This window comes from Macrobrachium nipponense, chromosome 10 (assembly GCF_015104395.2).
Source record: "Macrobrachium nipponense isolate FS-2020 chromosome 10, ASM1510439v2, whole genome shotgun sequence".
NCBI lineage: Eukaryota > Metazoa > Arthropoda > Malacostraca > Decapoda > Palaemonidae > Macrobrachium > Macrobrachium nipponense.
The window spans coordinates 79,618,472-79,640,187 of record NC_087204.1 but is presented as its reverse complement, the minus strand read 5'-3'; the positions used below and the strand labels follow the sequence as shown (position 1 = coordinate 79,640,187).

Here is a 21,716-nt window from a genome sequence, read left to right as displayed (position 1 = left end):
TTGTCAGTAATCCCACAGATCCTCCGCAATCAACTACGGCCTTGGTCAAAAGTAAAGAACTTAGCCAAGAAAGTACCCCTTCAATATCCCCTTCCAGTGTTAACCATTCACACGGATGCATCCCCTGTCCGGGTGTGGGGGGGATACTCTCAGTTCAAACAGGTTCAGGGGACTTGGTCAGTTCAATTTCGCCAGCTCCACATAAACGTGTTGGAAGCAATGGCAGTATTCCTTACTCTGAAGAGACTGCTTCCCCCGAATAAGTCTCATCTAAGGCTAGTTTTGGACAGTGCAGTGGTAGTTCATTGCATCAACAGAGGATCCAAAGTCCAAGCATGTGAATCATGTCATGATAGCCATCTTTGCATTAGCAAACAAACACAAATGGCATCTGTCTGCCACTCACCTGGCAGGATAAGGAATGTGATAGCAGACCCCCTGTCCCGGTCAGTTCCTCTGGATCAGAGTGGTCTCTAGACGACGGGTCATTCCAGTGGTAAGCCTGAGAGTCCCAGGTCTCCAGGGTGGATCTCTTCGCCTCACAAGCGAACCACAACTCCGCTCCCTTGCTATGTGGCCCCCAACCTGGACCCTCTGGCTTATGGGCCACGACGCCCTGTCGTTTTTGGACTGGAATCAGTGGAGGAGAATTTATGTTTTTCTCCAGTGAATCTTCTCTTGAAAGTCCTAAGCAAACTAAGGTCTTTCAAAGGGATAGTAGCTCTGATTGCACCGGACTGGCCCAAGAGCAACTGGTATCCTCTTCTTCTGGAATTGGGTCTCCGACCTCAACGGATCCCCAATCCCAAGCTATCACAATCAGTACAAATGAGGACTGTTCGCTTCCTCAGGATTCTCCAGACCCTAACTTTATGGACTTCATGAAGTTTGCGGCTAATAAAGATGCTGATATTGATCCACAGAATATTCTCTTCCTAGAATCAGATAAGAGAGAGTCACCACCATTAGCCAATATGACTCAGCTGTTTAAAAAATTAGCATCTTTCTTGAAGAAGAACAACACTACAACCATGACAGTTAATCTGGCTATATCCTTTTTCAGATCCTTGTTTGAAAAGGTTTAGCAGCTAGCACTATTACCATCATAATCGGCTTTGAAGAAAATCTTTCAAGTAGGTTTTCAGATAGATCTGACTGAATCTTATTTTCACATCGATCCCCAAAGCCTGTGCTAGACTTAGACCTTCTCAGAGGCCTACTACAGTTTCATGGTTCTTAAATGATGTCCTCAAACTAGCTTCAGATACTGACAACTCATCTTGTACATTCATAATGCTCCTGAGGAAGACATTATTCTTATTAAGCCTAGCCTCAGGAGCTAGAATTTCAGAACTGTCGGCTCTATCCAGGGATGCGGGTCATGTGGAATTCCTCCCATCAGGAGAAGTGCTACTTGCTCCGGATCGGTAGCCTTTTTAGCCAAAAATGAGGATCCTCTTGCAAGGTGGGCTCCTTGGTAGGTTATCCCACTTCCACAGGATCCTTCTCTCTGCCCAGTATCAACTCTTAGAGCCTTTCTATCTCGTACTTCTTCAAGATCCTCAGGTGCTCTCTTCATGAGAGAAAAAGGTGGTACTTGTCAGTAAAAGGTATTAGACAACAAATCCTTTACTTCATTAAACAAGCCAACCCTGAGTCATTCCCAAAAGCACATGATATCAGGGGAGTAGCCACCTCAATTAATTATTTTCAACATATGAACTTTGAGGATCTTAGAAAGTACAGTTACCATCCGAGTTACGACCTAGATCCGTTCCGACCAACAGGTCGTATGTCAGAATGGTCGTTAGTCGAAAATACCAGCCAAAATGGCCGACACGTGGATTATAAGTACTCGGTTTAAAGTGGAGATTATACTGTTACTCGAGGACATATGATATGAAATGTGTTGCATTTTTAAGTAACTTTTTTCTGTTGAATTATTTTTATTTTGTGTATATACAATCTGTTTTATTTATCATTTTTAATGCCTTTTAGTTTCAACTTTTATAATTTTATCATATTTGTTCTGTTGATATATTACTGTACATATGTATATACAAGCTGTTTATTTATAATTTTTATGCCTTTTAGTTTCACATTTTATCATACTTTTTCTGTTGAATAATATTAACTGTTTTGTACTATACGTACAAGCTGATTATGTTTTATATCATTTTTATGCCTTTTGTTAGTTTCACTTTTATCATTTGTTTTATCATAGAGATATTTTTTAATATTATACTGTAGGTGCAATGTATTTAGCTTTTTTGGGCAGTTGCTTAGTTGATATACTACGTACATACATCTTTAATAATAATGGTTTTAGAAATAAAATATTTATTACTGCAGTTGAATTTATTATACAAAATACAAATGAAGATCAAAATACGAAAATAGAAAAGTTTACAGTTCAAAAATAGAACATACAGTACTGTAGTACAAAATAGAAAATACATATGCATGTAAAAAAACTAAGCAAAACAACACTCAAAATTAATGTTCACTGGTGCTTGGTTTCGACATCATCAACACTTTCTTCATACGCACGGTCGAAAGAAAGATCAGCTGTTAAGTCAGGCGAGGCAGGGGATGGGAAGGGGTGGTTACTGCGCTGGCCGATGTAGGGGAGGGGTGGCTTCGATGCTGGATGAGGCGGGCTTTTGTGTTCGTTTGACAAACATGCTAAGTGTCGTTTGGATCTTCTGCTTTTTCTTTTCATCGTAGATTTCTTTGTATGGCCTCATTACTTCTTGCATAGATCTCTCTATCCGGGCAAACCGTTCAACATTCGGATCCATTCCTTCCAATTTATGCAGCATTGTATTAAGCATTTGTATGGCTTCCGATAATCCCTTTACAGTAAACTTTCGTTCGGCTCCTCCTCTTCTACAACTTCCTTTTCTTCCTCTCTTCTTCTTCTTCAGCTTTCCTTTCTTCTTCTATTGCTAACAGTTCTTCATTTGTTAATTCCTCAGGTTCTTCACTTATCAGTTCTTCAATTTCTTCTTCATCACATCCTAACTCAAGTTGCTTTGCCAAGCTAACAATTTTTCCTCGGACGTAGCTTAATTCCTCTTCGTTATCGAAGCCACAAAATCTCTGAGGAAGCGTTTGCAGCAGTGTTTCCAAATACCACTCATACATTTTTTCTGTCACCAAATCCCAAGCTTTAGCGACATGCTTGATACAATGGTAAATGTTGTATGATTTCCAATAATCCCGCAAAGTCAGCTCAGGGTTTTTGCATCCATAGCTTCGATGGCTTGGTCAAAGGAAAGGAAATTCTTTACGTAGTGCGCCTTGAACGTAGAAATCGCACCCTGGTCCATGGGTTGGATTATGGGGGGTGGTATTAGGGGGAAGGAAGAAACAACGCGCACGTTAGGATGAAGATCATCCAAGTGCGTCGGGTGCCAGGCGCATTGTCAAGCACTAATAAAATCTTAAACGGAATGCCCTTATCGCTACAATATTGACGTGCCTCGGGTACAAAACAGTTTAAAAACCAATCTTCAAACAGTGCTAGCGTCATCCAGGCCTTTCTGTTACTTCGGTATAAACGGGAAGGGCATGTTTGTTCACATTCTTCAGTGCACGTGGGTTTTCTGAAAGTGCAATCAAAAAAGGTTTTAATTTATGTCCTGCGATGTTTCCACCGACAATAGCATGAATCTTTCTTTGATTGCCTTGTTGCCCTGGTGCACTCGCGAATTCTTTGCTTATGTACGTGCCTTTCGGCATCTTTTTCCAAAACAAGGCAGTTTCGTCCACATTAAAATCTGTTCAGGCAAATATCCTTCTTTCACAATTAGTTTATCAAATTCTTCAACGAATGCCTTAGCAGCAGGCGCATCACTGCTAGCAGCCTCGCCTTTCGTCAGAACATGGTGCACTTGGTACCGATCTCGGAATCGACGAAACCACCCATCACTCGCTATAAACTCCAACGAAGCATATTCTTCACCTCCTTTCTCTTTTAACATTTAAATAAACTTGTTGCCTTGCTTTGCACTGCTCGCAACATCACTTGCACATTTCTTTGTCTATTATCTTCCAGCCACGTAAATAACAACTTTTCCATGTCTGCTATCGGTCCTTCACGCTGTTTTGGTGATAATAGTTGACTTGATTGGGGCTGCTCCTTTCACTGCGTCCTAATCCTTTCCTTGTTCCTTTAGAATGGGTGGAGACCGTGGAGTGGGAGAGATGGAGACTTCTGCTTATACAATTAACATTTCATCCACCTTCATATTTCTTGATTAGGCGTCCATCTTCATCTCCAACGTCAGTGCCTTCCTAGCTTTCTTGGCAGAATTGCATTCTGATGAGTCGACGTTTTCTTTCTCTAGGGGCCATGGCAAAGGTGTAATGAAAAAAATGTTCCTGCTACAATGTTACAGTACTGCTACAATGTCTAGACATTGAGTGAGGTGTTTGGGATGAGTGTCTGGCTGCTGTGCTGCCGGCGCCGTCGTAACTGTCATACCGCGCCACGCACTACGCTACCGCGCTGCCAAACAGTAAACGCCGCCAAATATAAAAAAATAGACCCCTGTCGGACACTGTCGTAAGTACGGGTGGACGTAACTCGCGCAGGTCGTAACTCGGATGGTAACTGTATACTGGATGGAAATCCCCGACAGTCTTTAAACGGCATTATCTAAAGTCCTTGGAATCTTTAAAGTTTTCAGCAGTAGCAGCGGGAAACATTGTTTCCCCTGATACTGTATAGTAGTTGTCGTATGGATCCAGGTCTCCTTTCTACCTACATCATCCAACATGCCTCACCTATCGCCAGGCTACTCGAATATCATAGCCTTAGCCGCTGAATCATATAGTGGATTGTCCCTTATTTTTTTGCTAGGGACATCCACACTTGTACTGATAATGTACTTCAGTGTACCTACCCTTATTTTTATGCTAGGGTAGGACACAATGTGTTTGTATATATTTTGCCATACTTGTATTAATGATGGACTTCAGTGTACCTACCCTTATTTTTATGCTAGGGTAGGACACAATGAGTTTGTATATTTTGTAAATATGTTAAGTAAATCCCTTTTTGTTTATATTACATGCATCACTGTAATTTACTTTAATTACCATTTAAGTACTTTAAGATTACTAACGTTCTATTGTTTTACTGTTTAGTATAAGTTAGTTTTAAGTGCTTAGTTTGTATGCTGTAATTGATTTACATATTATATCCATCATTTTACACTGCTTTTCATTGTTCCGTTTTTTCCCATCTTTGTCTGTTTCTCTGGTACTCTTTCATAGGCCGACACGAGCTGAGCCCAAAAAGAAAAGGGGTTTGACGAAGGAAAAAATCTATTTCTGGGTGATTGGCTCGTGTCGCCCTATGAAACCCCCCCGCCCCCCTTTATGGTTTGTTCCCCCCCTTGCAGGACAAGATGTTTTTTTAGATTAAGGATGTCCGCTAGGGGCGCTGCTGTCCGTGGCGTCCTCTAGTAGTAGTAGTAGCGGCTGCATCGCCCGTTGGTATCAGCTCTCTCTTGGGGGGATTCTGATTGGAAGTTCTAATTGGTGATTGTCTCGTGGTAGTGTTCCACACTCGCCCCTATTATCATACCGACACTTCTTTTTAAGAGTGAGCGAGTCAGTTTTACTGACATTTTTCTTAATTTTGTTTTTCTCTGGTAATTTTAGATTAATTTTACCTAGAATAATGATATTAAGGATCCTTTCATAGGGCGACACGAGCCAATCACCCAGAAATAGATTTTTCCTTCGTCAAAATCCCTTTTTTAGAGGGGGTTCCAAACATTCGCGGATTTTAACTATTCGCGGGGGGGGTCTGGTACACATCTCCCGCGAATATGGGGGGACCACTGTAGTATGTATACTACAAGGAAACATGGGCAATATGTTAGTGGATACAAAAATTGTTCTGCTGAATTTTCAAGTCGGGTAAATAAGAAAAGGTGAGAAAAGGCTGCAAAACAAATTAAGCAAGTAGTATTTACTCATGGAAAGTTGCCTCCTTAAGGAAATTGTTGGTGGAATAGCTTTCATAATATTCATAAAGGCATCATTTGAGCATATGGTAACATAAAAATCATTAAAAGAACTCCTGTCACAGCTTATCAGAATATTGCTTTCATGAGACTGTAACTAGAACACCAACAACAGCACAAGTAGAACTGGAGTTTTTGGTCACGACTTGTTGGCAAGACAAGCAGAAATCTCATGACAAGAAAAGCAGCACTGTAGAATGAGGAGCATCGATGATTACCCCAGGGAATAGGGTGTTGGATGAGCAAGGACAGTGAAACCATTCTTTTTTTGGGTGTTTTTGCTTCTTAAACCTGGATGTATCCTGCTCACTTAGAGGGAATTTTATAAGGACTGTGATGGCAGAAAAAGGTATTAGTCTCCTTTTATGTATATATGTACTGTACTGTAGTTATTGATTTTTCTTATTGTAGTTCAGGCAATTTAAAGGGATTTTGACGTAAGGAAAAATCTATTTCTGGGCGATTGGCTCGTGTCGCCAGCGAAATATCCTTTAATCTATTATTTCTAGGGTAAATGTACTAACACATCCAGAGAATAAATAAATAAAGAAAAAAGGTCAGTATAACTGACTCGCTCACCCTCCAGGAGGGTGTCGGTATGACACTAGCGAGTGAGACCACTACCACGAGAACCCAATGCCAATAGAAATCTCCCACTACAAAATCCCTCCAAGAGGGGAGCCGACCCACAGAGTGAGCAGCTCGTACTACTACTACTCCATCCCATGCTGCCGACTGCTGCGCCTCTGGTGGCCATCCTGAAGTTAGCAGACAATCTTGGGCGAAGGGATGGGTAGGGTGGGGCTTATTTCGCTGGCGGACACGAGCCAATCGCCCAGAATAGATTTTTTCCTTACGTCAAAATCCCTTTTCTGGCTCAGCTCGTGTCGCTGCGCTAAATCGTACCAGAGAAATAGCACAAGATTGTAAACAAAGTAATAAAATGAGAATAAAATAAAATAAATCAGAATAGGTCTCAAATAAAAGTAAAATAAAATATATAAGAATAGACTATAATTGGCTAAAAGATACATATACACAGGGGTATAAAAATAGAAATATGCTTAAATTACCCTTAAATCTAATCATGTTTGTAAACATAAGGTAATTACATGTACAGGTAAAATTATTTACATGTATCAATGTTATCTGTGTAACAGCATGTATCAAAAGTATAATAGCAATTAATAAAAACAATCAACAATAATAATATATAAAGGAATGTATATGACTTAATATACAAAACCCGTAATCATTATAATATGATGTATCCCCTAGCATAAAAATAAGGGGAAACATCCATGAGATCAATGTGTATAATCATTTGTGAGTGTCCCTAACCAGACAATAAGGGGCACCCACTACACTATCACAAAAGCAGCTAAGAACAAGGTGAATGCAAATGAACCAGGTAGGAATAGACGAACTTTTGGGTGAGGCAGGTAGAAGGAGGACTGAATCTTCTACTACAACTAGCTAGAGTCAGGGAAACTATGTTACCCGCTGCTACTGCTGGGAATTTCAGAGCTTCCAAGGACTAAGGTAGTGACGTTTGAACACTGTCGGCGATTTCCATCCAGTATACTTTTTTCAACTCATCGAAGTTCATATGTTGGAAATAATTAATTGAGGTGCTACTGCCCTGACATCATGTGCTTTCGGGAAAGAGTCAGGATTGGCTTGTTTAATAAAGTACAGGATTTGTTGCCTGATGCCTTTAATGGATAAAGTTCCACCTTTTTCCCTCCTAAGAGGGGACCCGACGAAGATGAGGAGGTCCTAGACAGAAAGGCTCTTAAGGATGTAACTGGGCAAAGAGATACATCTTGTGGAAGGGGTAGTACCTTCCAAGGTTCCCACCTCATCAAAGGATCTTCATTCTTTGCTAAAAAGCTAGTTCCGTTCCGGAGAAAGTAGGACTTCTCCTTGTGGGAAGGAACGAATATGATCCGGGTCTCTGGATAGAGCCGACAGTTCTGAAATTCTTGCTCCTGAAGCTAAGCTTAATAAGAATAGGGTTTTTCTTAAGAGCATTATAAACGAGCATGTGTCATTATCGGTTTCGGAAGCCGTTTTTAGAACATCGTTTAAGAACCATGAAACTGACGTAGGCCTTACAGAAGGCCTAAGCCTAGCACATGCCTTAGGAATAGACGAGAAGTAGGAATCCGTCAAGTCTATGTTAAATCCAAATTGAAATATCTTTTTCAAAGCTGACTTGTTTGTCGTAATCGTGCTAGCTGCTAAACCTTTTTCAAATAAGGATCTGAAAAAAGGATATAGCTGAATTAACTGTCATGATTCTAATATCCGAATCTCTCAGGAAGGTTGCTAACTTTTTGACAGCAGCATCATACTGCCTCAAAGTCGAATCCCTTTTATCGGATTCCAAGAATAGAATATTCTGAGGGTCAATATTCGCATCTCTTTTTGCCGCAAACTTCATGAAATCCATAAAGTTAGGGTTTTGAGAATCCCTGAGGAAGCGAACACAGTCTTCATTTGTACTGACTGGGAGAGCTTGGGACTGGGATCTGAAGAGGACGAAGGCCCAGCTCCAAATTAAGAGGATACCAGTTGCTCTTCGGCCAGTCTGGGGGCTACTAAGAGCCACTTGACCCTTGAAAGTCCTGAGTTTGTTCAATACTTCATGAGGAGATTCACTGGAGGGAAGACGTAAATCTTCTCCCAGTTGTTCCAGTCTAGAGCCTGGGCGTCCGTGGCATAGGCCAGAGGGTCCAGGTTGGGGGCTACATAACACGGTATTTGTGGTTCGCTTGTGATGCGAAGAGGTCCACCTGTAGCCCTTGGGGACTCTTTGAAGGATCCATTGGTTAACGAACTGTTGTCCAGTGACCATTCCGACTCTAGGGTACTGATCGGGATAGGGCGTCGTGCTATGACGTTTCTTACTCCAGCTATGTGAGTGGAGGAAAGATGCCAACTGAACTTGTCTGCCAGGGAGAAGATGGCTATCATGACGTGATTTAGATGACGTTGACTTGGAGCCTCCTCTGTTTATACAAATGTACTACCACTGCGCTGTCCAGGACTAGCTTTATGTGGGAGTACTTGGGTGGGCGTAACCTTTTTAGAGTCAAGAACACTGCCATTGCCTCCAGGTACGTTTATAAATGGAACTGACGGAACTTGAGGTGACCAGTCCCTTGAACCTTTTTGACCTGGGAATACCCTCCCCAGACCGCTTAAGGACGCGTCTGTGTGGATGGTGACCCCTGGTGGAGGGAACTGAAGGGTACTGACATTGATAAATTCTTGACTCTCGCCCATGGCCCGAACCAGTCGATTCTTTTTAGAATCAGAGGCACTGAGGATAGTTTTTGTCCCTGGACCTGACGTTTGCTCGCGAGCGCCAGATTCTGGTTAGGTCTTTCAGTTTGGCTTTCATTAAGACGTTTGTCACTGATGCAAACTGGAGAGCCCAGGATCCTTTCCTGGGCTCTCCTTGACGCTAGTTTGTGACTTAGAAATTGCTTGACTGACTTTGCTATTTCTTTCCTTTTGGTTGATGGAATCGACAGAGTGTGGATGATAGATTCCATTGAATGCCCAGCCACTGAAAGTTTGACTCTGGAGTGAGTCTTGATTTGGTCCTGTTTTATTTTGAAGCCTAGATATTCCAGGAACTGAATCACTTTCAGAGTAGCTCTGTTGCATTCCTCGACTGATGGGGCCCAGATCAACCAATCGTCGAGATACGCTACTACCATGATCCCTTGCGATCTGAGTTGTTGCACTACCAACTTCCGCTAGCTTCGTGAACACTCTGGGTGCCACGTTGAGTCTGAATGGAACTACCTTGAAGGCGAATGTCTGGTCTCCTATCTTGAAACCCAGATACGGACGGGAAGTTCTTGCAATAGGGATATGATAGTAAGCGTCTGTAAGATCGATAGAGGTGGTGACGGCCCCCACGGGGAAGTAAGGTCCGCACCTGTGAGATCGTGAGCATCTTGAACTTGTCGCAGCGGATGGCTAAGTTTAAGCGGGACAAGTCTAAGATTACCCTTCTTTTTTGTGAGCCTTTCTTTGGCACGCTGAACAAGCGACCTTGAATTTTAATCTCTTGACTCTCGCTATAGCTCCTTTTTGAAGGAGATCGTCTGCGTACTCTGTCAATTCCTTGGAAGGAAGTTGACGGAAAGGTCTGGATGGAGGTGGGTTCGTCAACCAGCTCCAACCCAGACCTTGACACTATGCTCTGAGCCCATTGGCTGAAGTTCCACCGGTGGCGAAAGTGAAACAGCCTCCCCCCTACCTGAAGTTCTTCATTGGTTCTGGTAACCGCTCGGCACCCCCTCCTCTTGAAGTGCTTTCCCCTGTTAAAGGGGCCTCCCGATCCTCTCCCACGAAAGGAACGCTTACCTCTACCTCCCTTACCCGAGCGGTCATACTTCTGAGAAGCTTGACTCTCGAAGGCTTGATTGTAAGCTGGAGAGATGGCGTAAGAGGTGGAGGGCTGAGGCTGAGGGGATATCACATAAATTGGCTGTGATTGACCTTTAGAAGTGGAGGGTTGGGCTGTCTGCACTAACGGTACTGTTGGAACTTGTTGAGGAAAGCGTAGTTGCTTCTTCTGGTAAGGTTGGAAACGCCTGGGTTTCTTTTGTCCCTTACCTTTAGGAGTCAGGTCTTGCCTCCTCTTAGCCGAAAGGCCCAACGATCCTTAAGGCTCTGGTTTAACCTGGTAGCCTCTGACTGGACCTCCTTAACCATAGCTTCTGGGAAGAGATCTGCTCCCCAGATGCTAGACGAGAGTAACCTATTCGGTTCATGCCGAATGGTTGCCTCTTGTAGGACATGCTTCCTACAATTCGTCCGAGCAGTGGCAAACTCAAACATAATCTGACTGTACCGTTTGAGTCAGGGCTTTGGTCATGAGCTTAAAAATCGGTTCTGATCCATAAGCCATGGTAGCTACCTCAGACATAGCCATAGAATTGATGGATCTGGCTAGACGCGATTTTGCATCAAACTCAGCCTGAATAAGGCTATCTGGGAGCCTGGGTAGCTTTTCACCAAACTGCTCCATAGCACAGTCCGGTTTTGAGTTTGCCAGCTGAGAATGTATTCGGCAAGTCTTCCCACAATTCTCCAACTGAGGGGAGCAACGGAGAAGTGGGATCCGCTTCCTTCAACTGCGGTATAGGTTCCCCCTTCTGGGCCGCTGGGATGGTCGACCTCGCGATCTTGGTTAGGAACGGGAGCGGGTACTCTCATCCATTGTAAAATGGTAAAGGGACTCTTAAATGGTTGTATCTTGGTGTTAGAACAATCCTGTCCTCTAAACACTGAGCCATTCTCTCTGAGCCTGGTCTCGTGAGTAGAGGACTGTCTCCTTAGGTACCTTATCGTCCCGCACCTCCATATGCCGACGGCGTAAAGCCTTGCGTAGCCTATGAACGGAGGCGGAGGTCTTCCGGGAAGAACTCGAAGTCCTCTCATTCTTCGAGTCCCAAATTCCGGTATAGAGATGAGACCGTCCTGGAAGGGGGCGTATGACGCTACTCTCCACGGATTGTTCATAGAGAACTGAGGTAGTGAGTCATACGGAGAAGTTGGGATCCACTCCGTGTTGGACAGGAGGAGAGGCTAGAGGAGCTTCTCTCAGCCCGGCTATATGGAGTCCTGGGAAGTAATCCTGTCCGACAGACGAGAGATCATTTGCTCCATGCTACTCTTTAAGGACCCAACCAGGTCCCCCACCTGTTGCAACAGGCCAGCATTGGAGTCCAAAGCCGGAGCTGCTGCGGAGGTGGAGGGGAGGCTCTGAATCGGAACCAAAGGTAGCGGAACTGGTGATTCTGCCGGAGTGCGAGATCTCTCTCTGGAGGATTTACTCCTCGAGACTTAGAGCCGGAGCTAGAAGCTTTAGACCTGGATGCTCCCGGGATTCCCAGCCGGAGAGACTTACGGGAGGAGGATGAAGCCGAAGTCGTCTTCTTAGACGACGACGACGTCTTAGTCAAAGTCATCACCTTAGACTTGACCTTAGGTCTAACCGAAGCACCAGGAGGAGAATATATTTCGTCACCCGTAAAGCCTTGGAAGGATGGAGAGGTTGCAGGAGTAGAAGAAACAGTTACGCCCAAGGGTGACCCTTGGTGTCCACCGTACCTACCTCTACCAACAGGTCGTCTATACCTATCCATAGGTTCAACATTAATATCTAGGGTCGCGACATCCGTAGAGATATCCTGGTCCTGATCATTAATGAGGTGGCCAGCTGTTGTTGGATGAAGGCGATAGTCGGATCCGCTTCTATCGGGTCGACGTATCCTGTCGCCTTGCCTCCGGGAAGATTAGTAATGCCAACCGCTTCTCTAGGATGTAGGGCTGTCCCTTGGCGGCGTTTTTCCCAAAACCGCCGACCCAGCCCGCAGGGTAGCCAGTGCGGTATCTCTTACCGCCGGAGCCTGAAGAGAGGGCGTAGTTTAGATTTAAGAATCACTTAAAACTAAACTTAAAGTATAACTTAAATTAATTGCCTTAAGTTAATATGATGAAAACTTAAGCGCTAAAAAAGAGGCGGAGCAGCTACTGGAGATGTAAAACTTACCCCTTCCAAAAGCTGGCTCACCAGATCGTAACATATGGTACACGTCTCATGGTACCAGACCTGGATTTGTCCCCGAGCGGAGTCGCGCATGGAGCATGGGACCGGCAAACTTCGTGTCCACAAGGGTCCTGAAGTGTGGCGGAACATCCCGGATGCTCACAGTTGGTGGCCTGTAAGTGGGGAGACACATGAGTATCTTAAAAACATCACTTACAGTCTAAAGGACAGAAGAGCTCCGATGCATGCCGGAGCTCGGAAAAAATTTGTGCATAACCCCTCCCTGCATCGCCTGAATAGGCTATAATCCCGGAGAGATCCGGTAAGATATGTAAGGGAGGGGGGATTAGGTTTAAGGTTCTTAAGATAAACTTAAAGATAACTTAAACCTAACACACAAGCAAACCGGACTAAGTCCAGTGCGTAGCGGAGTGTAGTAACTCAGCAAAACGGTAAGGTTAGTAGAGACCCACTGTATGCTCCGGTCCACCCTACTGGGTGGACTAACAACTTTCCGCTGGATACCAGGACTCGATCAGGAAGGAGCCTAGTTAAGATGGGAAAGAGCGAGAAGACATACAGGCTCAAGCTAGCCCGGAGCGACAAGGTAGCGCGGAGGGTGGGCAAGGCCCAGTACCCCCCACTCCGTACCAACCGGCCGGACCGAGAAGCCGGAGAGGTCGAGACCAGTCTGGTCTGTCCCCGACTCCCTAGCCCCTCCGCCTGAGGGGAGAGAGGGAGGCAGGCTCGGGTATGAGGAGCGAGCATGGGCAGACCGACCCGCCCCCGCCCGACTCTATGGAAGAGCGGGAGGGGGGGGAAGAATGACTGGACAGGCGTCTGGCTGGCCCGTGATCACGAAGTGACCACGAGGCGGTAAGACCAAATACGACAACTAAGCCTAGGACAACCATTGATCAGGGAGATGCTATCGGGAAGCAGTACTGAACTGAAAAGCGGAGGCAAATAAGCCCACTGGGCCGAACCAACTGATCAGAGAGATGCTTATAGGGAAGCAACCGAACTGATGAGCGGTAGTATAGGCTCAAAGAGCCAGGACCTAGGCTAAGCCAGGACGCCTAACTAACCTAACAATAATAAAATATACAGTTATATAAATAAATAAATGAAAGAAAGAAAACAATATAGCAGGAGAAAAAATCCAGGAGTGTAACGACTAACCCGAAGGCAAGTCTACCACTCAAAGCTAGTCGGAGGCCGATACTAAGAACCTGGACTAGGGTCTGGATAGAAGAAGCCTACGTAAGGTAAAATACATGCATGCATGACAAACCTGAGTAGACCGTACCCTAAGTAAAGCGGATAATCATAAAGAGCGAAGATAAATAAGGGGATGTTCTAGGTATGGGAGACCAAGAACGAACCCATCACGAGGCAGAACCATGCTGCCATGCTTCCGACCCCGAGGTCGTATTTATACCTAAAAAACGGCAAATACTGTCTCAGGGCCGGAAAAAACCAACTAACCGTAAATACTGAGTACTTAACTTAGCTGCTGCGATAGCTGCACGCTCCATAATAGAAAATCCAATGAAAGGGCACAAAAAACACAGAGAGAAAAATATCACAACCGCTCGTGTGCGCTAACTTGAAAGGATGGCCACCAGAGGCGCAGCAGTCGGCAGCATGGGATGGAGTAGTAGTAGTACGAGCTGCTCACTCTGTGGGTCGGCTCCCCTCTTGGAGGGATTTTGTAGTGGGAGATTTCTATTGGCATTTGGCTCGTGGTAGTGGTCTCACTCGCCTAGTGTTCATACCGACACCCTCCTGGAGGGTGAGCGAGTCAGTTATACTGACCTTTTTCTTTATTTTATTTATTCTCTGGTATGTGTTAGTACATTTACCCTAGAAATAATAGATTAAAGGATATTTCGCGCAGCGACACGAGCTGAGCCCAGAAAAATATTTTATGTAGTTTTAGTCATTTTTTTTGGAAAAGTGATTTAGGTTATACAAAATTATCCTATATAGATTGTTTCTCAACGAGTTTGGTTTTGCAACATTGGTGACTTTATTCAGTCAAATTCACTTTTCAGTAATGATGTAGATCATGTTTTATGCTGTCTGTTGCAGACTGAGTGACTGGTCTTGTCCAGAATCAGGCCGGCCATTTGAGGAAACATTTGCCAGGAATCTCAGCATAGAAAACTACTATCATCTGATTACTGATCTTTACGATGGGCTAATGGATGAAAATAAAGAAACTTTAGCTTTATATTTGCATCCATTTATCCGTAAGAATGATCATGATTTTTTAACACTGAATTTATATAGCATTAGATACAAGTTAGATAAAATTATTTTGCATTGTTGTCCTCATTATATATGGAAAATTGTCTAACGAAATTTAATTGTGATAAATCTTTCTCAAGCTTTTAAAATTTTTCAGGTCGAATCCAGCAGTCAATACAAGTACCTATTCTGCCAAGTTGGAATTTAGAAACTACATATCCTCCTCCAACCTGCTATCCTCATGGGTTGTGCATCATTATAAACGTTAAATCTTTCATGAAGCCAAGAGTAGAAAATGAAAATGTAAGGAGAGTACTGTACTTTATTAGTTTTTAGGTCATAAATATGAAGTTTGAGTAAAGTGGAACCTCGACATACGAAAGTCCCTACTTACAAAAAATCCAAGTTACGAAAGCAAAGACAAAGATTTTTTTGCTTCTGTATACGAAAATAATTCAGGTTGCGAAAGGGTAAAGTCCGAGATTCGCCCGGACCACTGAGAACAATTTTAAAACTCTGTGCCGCCAACGGAGTAGACTCGCCACCATCCTCCCGCTCTCCCATTGGTTCCTGATGCTAGTCACCGCTGTAAGATCCTGCTCTCCTATTGGTCAGCATCATGCCTCTATGTAAAGGTGTTCCTTGACCATTTTTTGCGTCAGCGTTATCGTAAACACTGGAATTCGTTCGTTCACATATATTTCGTTTTTAATGTAAATACGTGTTAGTGATTTCACTTTCGTTGTACTGTAAGTTACTTTATTGTGTTGTGTGTGAACTTAATTACTTACGTTGTTAGCCATGGGTCCCAAGAATGTTGCTGAAGTTCACGGAAAGAAGAGGATGCTTTCTATGGAGAATGAAGATGGAGATAATCAAGAAGTGTTGATGTTTTCTGCCATTTGTTAACCCTTTAACACCGATTGGACATATTAAACGTCAACATAAATTGTCTGTTGGGTGCCGATTGGACATAAGGTACGTCGATAAAAAAAGTTTTTTTAAAAATTTGCGGAAAAATATTAATAGGCCTGCCAGGCGAAAACTTTTGAATCACGCGCCTTGGGGGATGCTGGGAGCTCACGGATCAAGGCGTTGTTTTGTTTACAATCGTTACGCAGGCGCGAAGGCGCGAATTTCTTTCTTATCGCACTAAAAAGTATCAGTGACACATCTCTGAAATTATTTCGTCACTTTGACATAATTTGTACTTTGACATAATTTGTACTTTGACATAATTTTTGCACCATTTTAAATTAGCCGTTACATGGAGTATTATGATATGAAAATGTGCGCAATTTTATGTAGAATGCAACCAAAGAATATTCATGATTGTAGCTTTTATCAGTTTTGAAATATTTTCATATAAGTAACGATAAGTGCCAAAATTTCAACCTTTGGTCAACTTTGACTCTACCGAAATGGTAAAAAAACGTAATTGTAAGCTAAAACTCTTATATTCTAGTAATATTCAATCATTTACCTTCATTTTGCAACAAATTGGAAGTCTCTAGCACAATATTTCGATTTATGGTGAATTTATGAAAAAACTTTTTCCTTACGTCCGCGCGGTAACTCTTCCGAAAAAATAATAAATTTTTTTGTGTGATTGTCGTAATGTTTGCACAATTTTAAATTAGCTGTTACATAAAGTTTTATATATGGAAATGTGCACAATTTCATGCACAAAACAACTAAAAACAACCCATGGTTGTAGCTTTTATCAGTTTTGAAATATTTTTATATAAATAACGATGTGCCAAAATTTCAACCTTCGGTCAACTTTGACTCTACCGAAATGGTCGAAAAATGCAATTGTAAGCTAAAACTCTTATATTCTAGTAATATTCAATCATTTACATTCATTTTACAACAAATTGGAAGTCTCTAGCACAATATTTCGATTTATGGTGAATTTATGAAAAAAATAAACATTTTCCTTACGTCCGCGCGGTAACTCTTCTGAAAAAAATCAGAAATTTTTTCGTCCGATTGTCGTAATGTTTACACCTTTTTAAATTAGCCGTTACATAAAGTTTTATATATGAAAATGTGAGCAATATCATGTAGAATACAACAATAAAAAATAATCGAAGGTTGTAGCTTTTCTCATTTTTGAAATATTTGCATATAAATCATGATAAATAGAAAAAAAACCACTTTCGGTCAACTTTGACTCTACCGAAATGATGAAAAAATGCAATTGTAAGCTAAAACTCTTACATTGTAGTAATATTCAGTCATTTATCTTCATTTTGAAACAACATTCGAAGTCTCTAGCACAATATTTAGATTTATGGTGAATTTAAAAAAAAACTTTCCTTCTCTCCGCGCTCGGATTCTCCACCGCAAATCTCCCAAATGCGTACGTCGCATTCTCGTAATATTTGCTCAGTTTCATATTAGGCATTTCATAGAGTTTTATATATGAAAATGTGCGCAATTTCATGTAAATACAGCAAAAAATAATTGAAGGTTGTTGCTTTTCTCATTTTCAAAATATTTGCATATAAAAAAAAAATATTAAAAAAATTTGACATTTGGTCAACTTTAACTCATCTGAAATGGTCGAAAACTGCAATTGTAAGCTAAAACTCTTACAGTATAGTAATATTCAATAATTTATCTTCATTTTGAAACAAATTAGAAGTCTGTAGAACAATATTTAGATTTATGATGATTTTTTGAAAAAAAAAACTTTTTACGTCCGCGCGTTATGAATTCATGCATCATTTTGTGATAATATTTTCTCTGTGTTGTTTTGATTATTTTACAATGAGTTATATACCAAAATGGTCGCAATTTAGTGTACAATACAATGAAAAAAAATTAACTCGTTAGCTTTAACTGTTTTGCTCACAGCGCGATTTGAATACAATTATATATGAAATTTTGTTTTCGCGCTATCATATATCGCATTATTTATATATGATAATGATATTTTTTCATTTCTAATCTTGAAAACTAAGCGCGCTATGATGTTTTGAAAAAAATATTTTTTTACAGGTACGTACTACAATAAAGGATATGTTAGATATTGAATGGTCCAAATTGTTGTATTTCATTGTTTATTGGTCAATTTAGCTTTATTATAAAATTTACTGTGGTGTTTTTGTAGAGCTTGGAACGAATTAGGCAATTTACATGTAAAACGCAGTGCAAGATACGAAAAAATCAGGTTACGAAGGCCGCTTCAGAGCGGATTAATTTTGTATCCTGAGTCACTACTGTATTTTGTTTTTGTTGTCAGTCTGTATTTCTTTTACTTTCACAGGGGAAGCATCTCTGTTTTCAAGCTTGTTGATTTTGTCATTTACTTTGTCATGCATATGTTATTTAGATTGGTGACTTTTTCACCAGCCAAAATAGATATCACACTTGAATGTTGAGGTGAGCTCCTCTTCCACTTTAATGTTTTGAATATTCATTCTTTTTTTTCTTTATATATATAGTTCTTTGACAAGTAATTTCAATTGGAAATAAACTAAGCATCATCCACTTAAAAGTTGTTGGTAGAGACTGCCTATCTCTACATGAAGGATAAACTTATTCAACTCATTCTTTCCTCCAGTAAGAAGTTTTGCCTCCTTTTTGCAACTCGAGCTGTTTATATGTACATTGGGGCCAAACTATGGGATAGTGTGTATAGTTAAGTTGTATACCACATGATATATCCATAGAAAATGAACACTTTTTGTTCAGCCAAACTATACCTCATACATAATGATATATCTATAGAAAATGAACACTTTGTTCAGCCAAACTTAGAACCATTTATTTCTGTGTATAAGAAGACCTTTAGATAAGACAAGGTTAACAATTTTGGCAAATTTTAATTAATTTTTTTCATATCTGTAGTACACTCACCTCTCAATTAATGCGAGGGTTACATTCCTGGAGAGCTCGCGTTAATTAAAAACGTTATTTAAACATATTTTTCCCATAAGAAATAACAGGAATAAGGGGGGGTTACGTTCCTGGACTTGGGGAACTTTGTGGTTTCTTGCTAAGTACAACCGAATTGGCCATTGCTGAATAATCACTGGTTCCATGCGGTGTAAAAAATACCATACAAATAAGCAACCGAATTGGATAACAGCAACATCCGTTTGGCTTGTATTTCAGCCATCGTACAATAGTAAACAATTACCGTAGTAATGTTATAAACGACGTTATGTAGAATAGGATATATATTTTTATGTAATAACTTTATTTGCTATAGATCAAAGATCAGCAAGGAAATATACAGTTAAATTTAAACCAATTTGTAGCTGAAGCTGAGAAAACTGTTCAAGATGCTAATGACTTTTATTGTGCATCAGCAAGGATAAAACTCCAGTAAAGTTATGCTATCAAAGACAACTGCAGGTAAAATTGAGAGAAAATCATTTTAATCTAAACTATTGGGCTTGAATCAAATTTTATTGTTTTCACGCAAATTAAAGATAAGTAATGTAAAGCTTATATTGCAAAGAAATCAAGTGAAAATAGTGAACGGAATAACTTTTTTTTTTTTTTTTTTTTTTTTTTTTTTTTTTTTTTTACCACCATTAACATGCTCCCAGTGCAATCTGTTAAAAAAAAAAAATTCCATTTACAACGAGACTTATTCAAGACATATTTTGAATTAAAAATTCGTCGCATAATGCTAACTAGAAGCAAGAATATTTGCACAGAACCGAGTTAAATACGGTGAAATAAACTCGTATTCATCATCAGCCGATTTCCAAACCAAAACATTGACCGCTATGTTGTTACTTTATAATACAATAATATGAGAATACATACAGTATTATTGGATATAGTGAGGTAATGTATAACTTTTTTATAGATTCTTTGAAAAGATACATATTATTCATTACATGTGTAACTATACATAGCCATCAGCAGCTGATGTCGGAACGAAGCGATTCTCATTTTGTGTTGAATTTTTTTGTATTTTTTTGCTTTTTTTGTTTTATTAATAAATAAACAAAATCTTTAGCTTTATTAGTAAATAAAGTTTTTCGCTTTATTAATAAATACGTACTGTGCTATGTCTGTCGATGGCCGTCGTCTGCAGCGCTGATGCACGGGTGATTTGAAAATAACGCTCAGGCGCCAATTCGCATTACATCAAAATTTTTGCGCTTTTTAAATATTTTTAAATATTTTCTAGTTCACATGCGGTAAGTGAGAGGTGACTGTATAAGATAACTGGTAAATTACAAAACCATTTGTGTATAGGTTAGCTTTTGGTTACTGTATACGTATACTCACGTTTTGAAGACCCAATTTTGAAGCCAATTTTAAGAGGGTTGCATCATACACGAGATATAAAATTATTGTATGTAATATTCACTTAGTATCATAATATGAAATACAAACCATGCATATGCATCTTTTCAATGGATCTTTTAAAAAGTTATGCTTTACTTCACTGTATTCAATAATATTGTATTTACAATGGTCCCCCCGTATTCGCGGGGGATGCGTACTAGGAACCCCCCCCCCCTCCCCCCCATGAATAGTTAGAACCTGCAAATAGTTGGAACCCCCATGAAAATGCTTAAAACCTCCTATTTTGTTAGTTAAAACTCAAGAAAAACCCACTAAAAATTTTATGATGAAATTCATAAAAAACCAGGAATTTGTGGATATTTCTCATAGAAAAATACCGCGAATAGGTGAATTTTCAGCGAATAATGTGGGGAAATGTTTCCGAGAGAAATCCGCGAATGTGAGAGTCTGCGAATCCAGAGAACGCGAATACGGGGGTTCCACTGTCCAGTACCATTCTCATGTTACTATTGTTTTATAAAATACAAGCAGCAATCGTGTGCCATTTGCATTGTTTGTTTTTGTGAACATGGACAACAATACCATTCAGGAATTTTTGTTTAGGCATCAATTTCCATTTAAAGATAACCAAGAGGGGAAAGTTTCATCCCATCTGCCATACACATTAAGACAACAGTTAAATGTGTTCTGTCATGGCCAGTAGTTTTTATTAAAATATTTTTCTCCATTTTCTAGTTTGACGGCACAACAAAGTTGAGGGAGTTTCATCCATGTTACTGATGCACAATAATTTGTAGTCATTAGAAGCTTGAACATTGTTTTCTCTACTTCAGTTACATTTTGCAGTTTAAATTTAGTAGTATATTTCCTTGCCAATCTTTTCTCCATAGCGAATAAGGGTATACGGTAGTTCTATTCTACCTGACGTCATTAATAACTTAAATATGGTAATTATTTACTATTGGACGATGGTTGAAATGCAAGCAAAACAGCTGTTATCAAATTTGATTGTTCGTAGCAAAGCAGCTGTTTTTTGTTTGGTTGCTTATGGCTGTAAGTATTTACACAACGAGTATAGGTAGAGTTACTAATGATGCTTTTATCATTCTTTTTTACATTGACTTATTTAAGCAGAAGATGGGATAAAGAGTTTGAGGAAAGAGGTTAGTCTAATGTACAATAATTATTGTACATAATTAGTTCATATGACTGAATTGTTATCAACAGTTGTGTTATTTGTGTTATTTCATCAAAATTATAATGAATTTTTAATTAAAAATTAACATTGCATCATCCTAAATGTTATTACTACTGTAATATCAAAATTTTGAAAGGATCGAAAGATAATGTTGCTGTGAGCGCTACCATAATTCGATGTTTACATTTTGTCAGCTGGCTGGTCTCACATAGATAAAAGTTGATTTCATTGCTATGGAATTATTCCTCAAATATGCTATTTATTATGGAAACGTGCCAAGAATATATAGTATGTATATAAGGTAAAAATGGTTTTATTACAATTTTGCTTCGTCGCCAATCGCAAACAACAATAGGATAATGTACAA

General features: G+C 40.4%; 1 protein-coding gene and 1 pseudogene across 1 annotated transcript in view; both read left to right on the top strand.

Moving 5' to 3' along the window:
* The window catches only part of LOC135224011 (uncharacterized), a 248,225-nt gene that overhangs the window by 33,250 nt on the left and 193,259 nt on the right, over positions 1-21,716 (top strand). The window contains exons 5-6 of the mRNA XM_064262935.1: positions 14,713-14,873; positions 15,029-15,174. Of these exons, the coding sequence (XP_064119005.1) occupies positions 14,713-14,873; positions 15,029-15,174 (307 nt within the window). The remainder of the gene's footprint in view (positions 1-14,712; positions 14,874-15,028; positions 15,175-21,716) is intronic.
* The window catches only part of LOC135224257 (uncharacterized), a 218,359-nt pseudogene that overhangs the window by 81,607 nt on the left and 115,036 nt on the right, over positions 1-21,716 (top strand).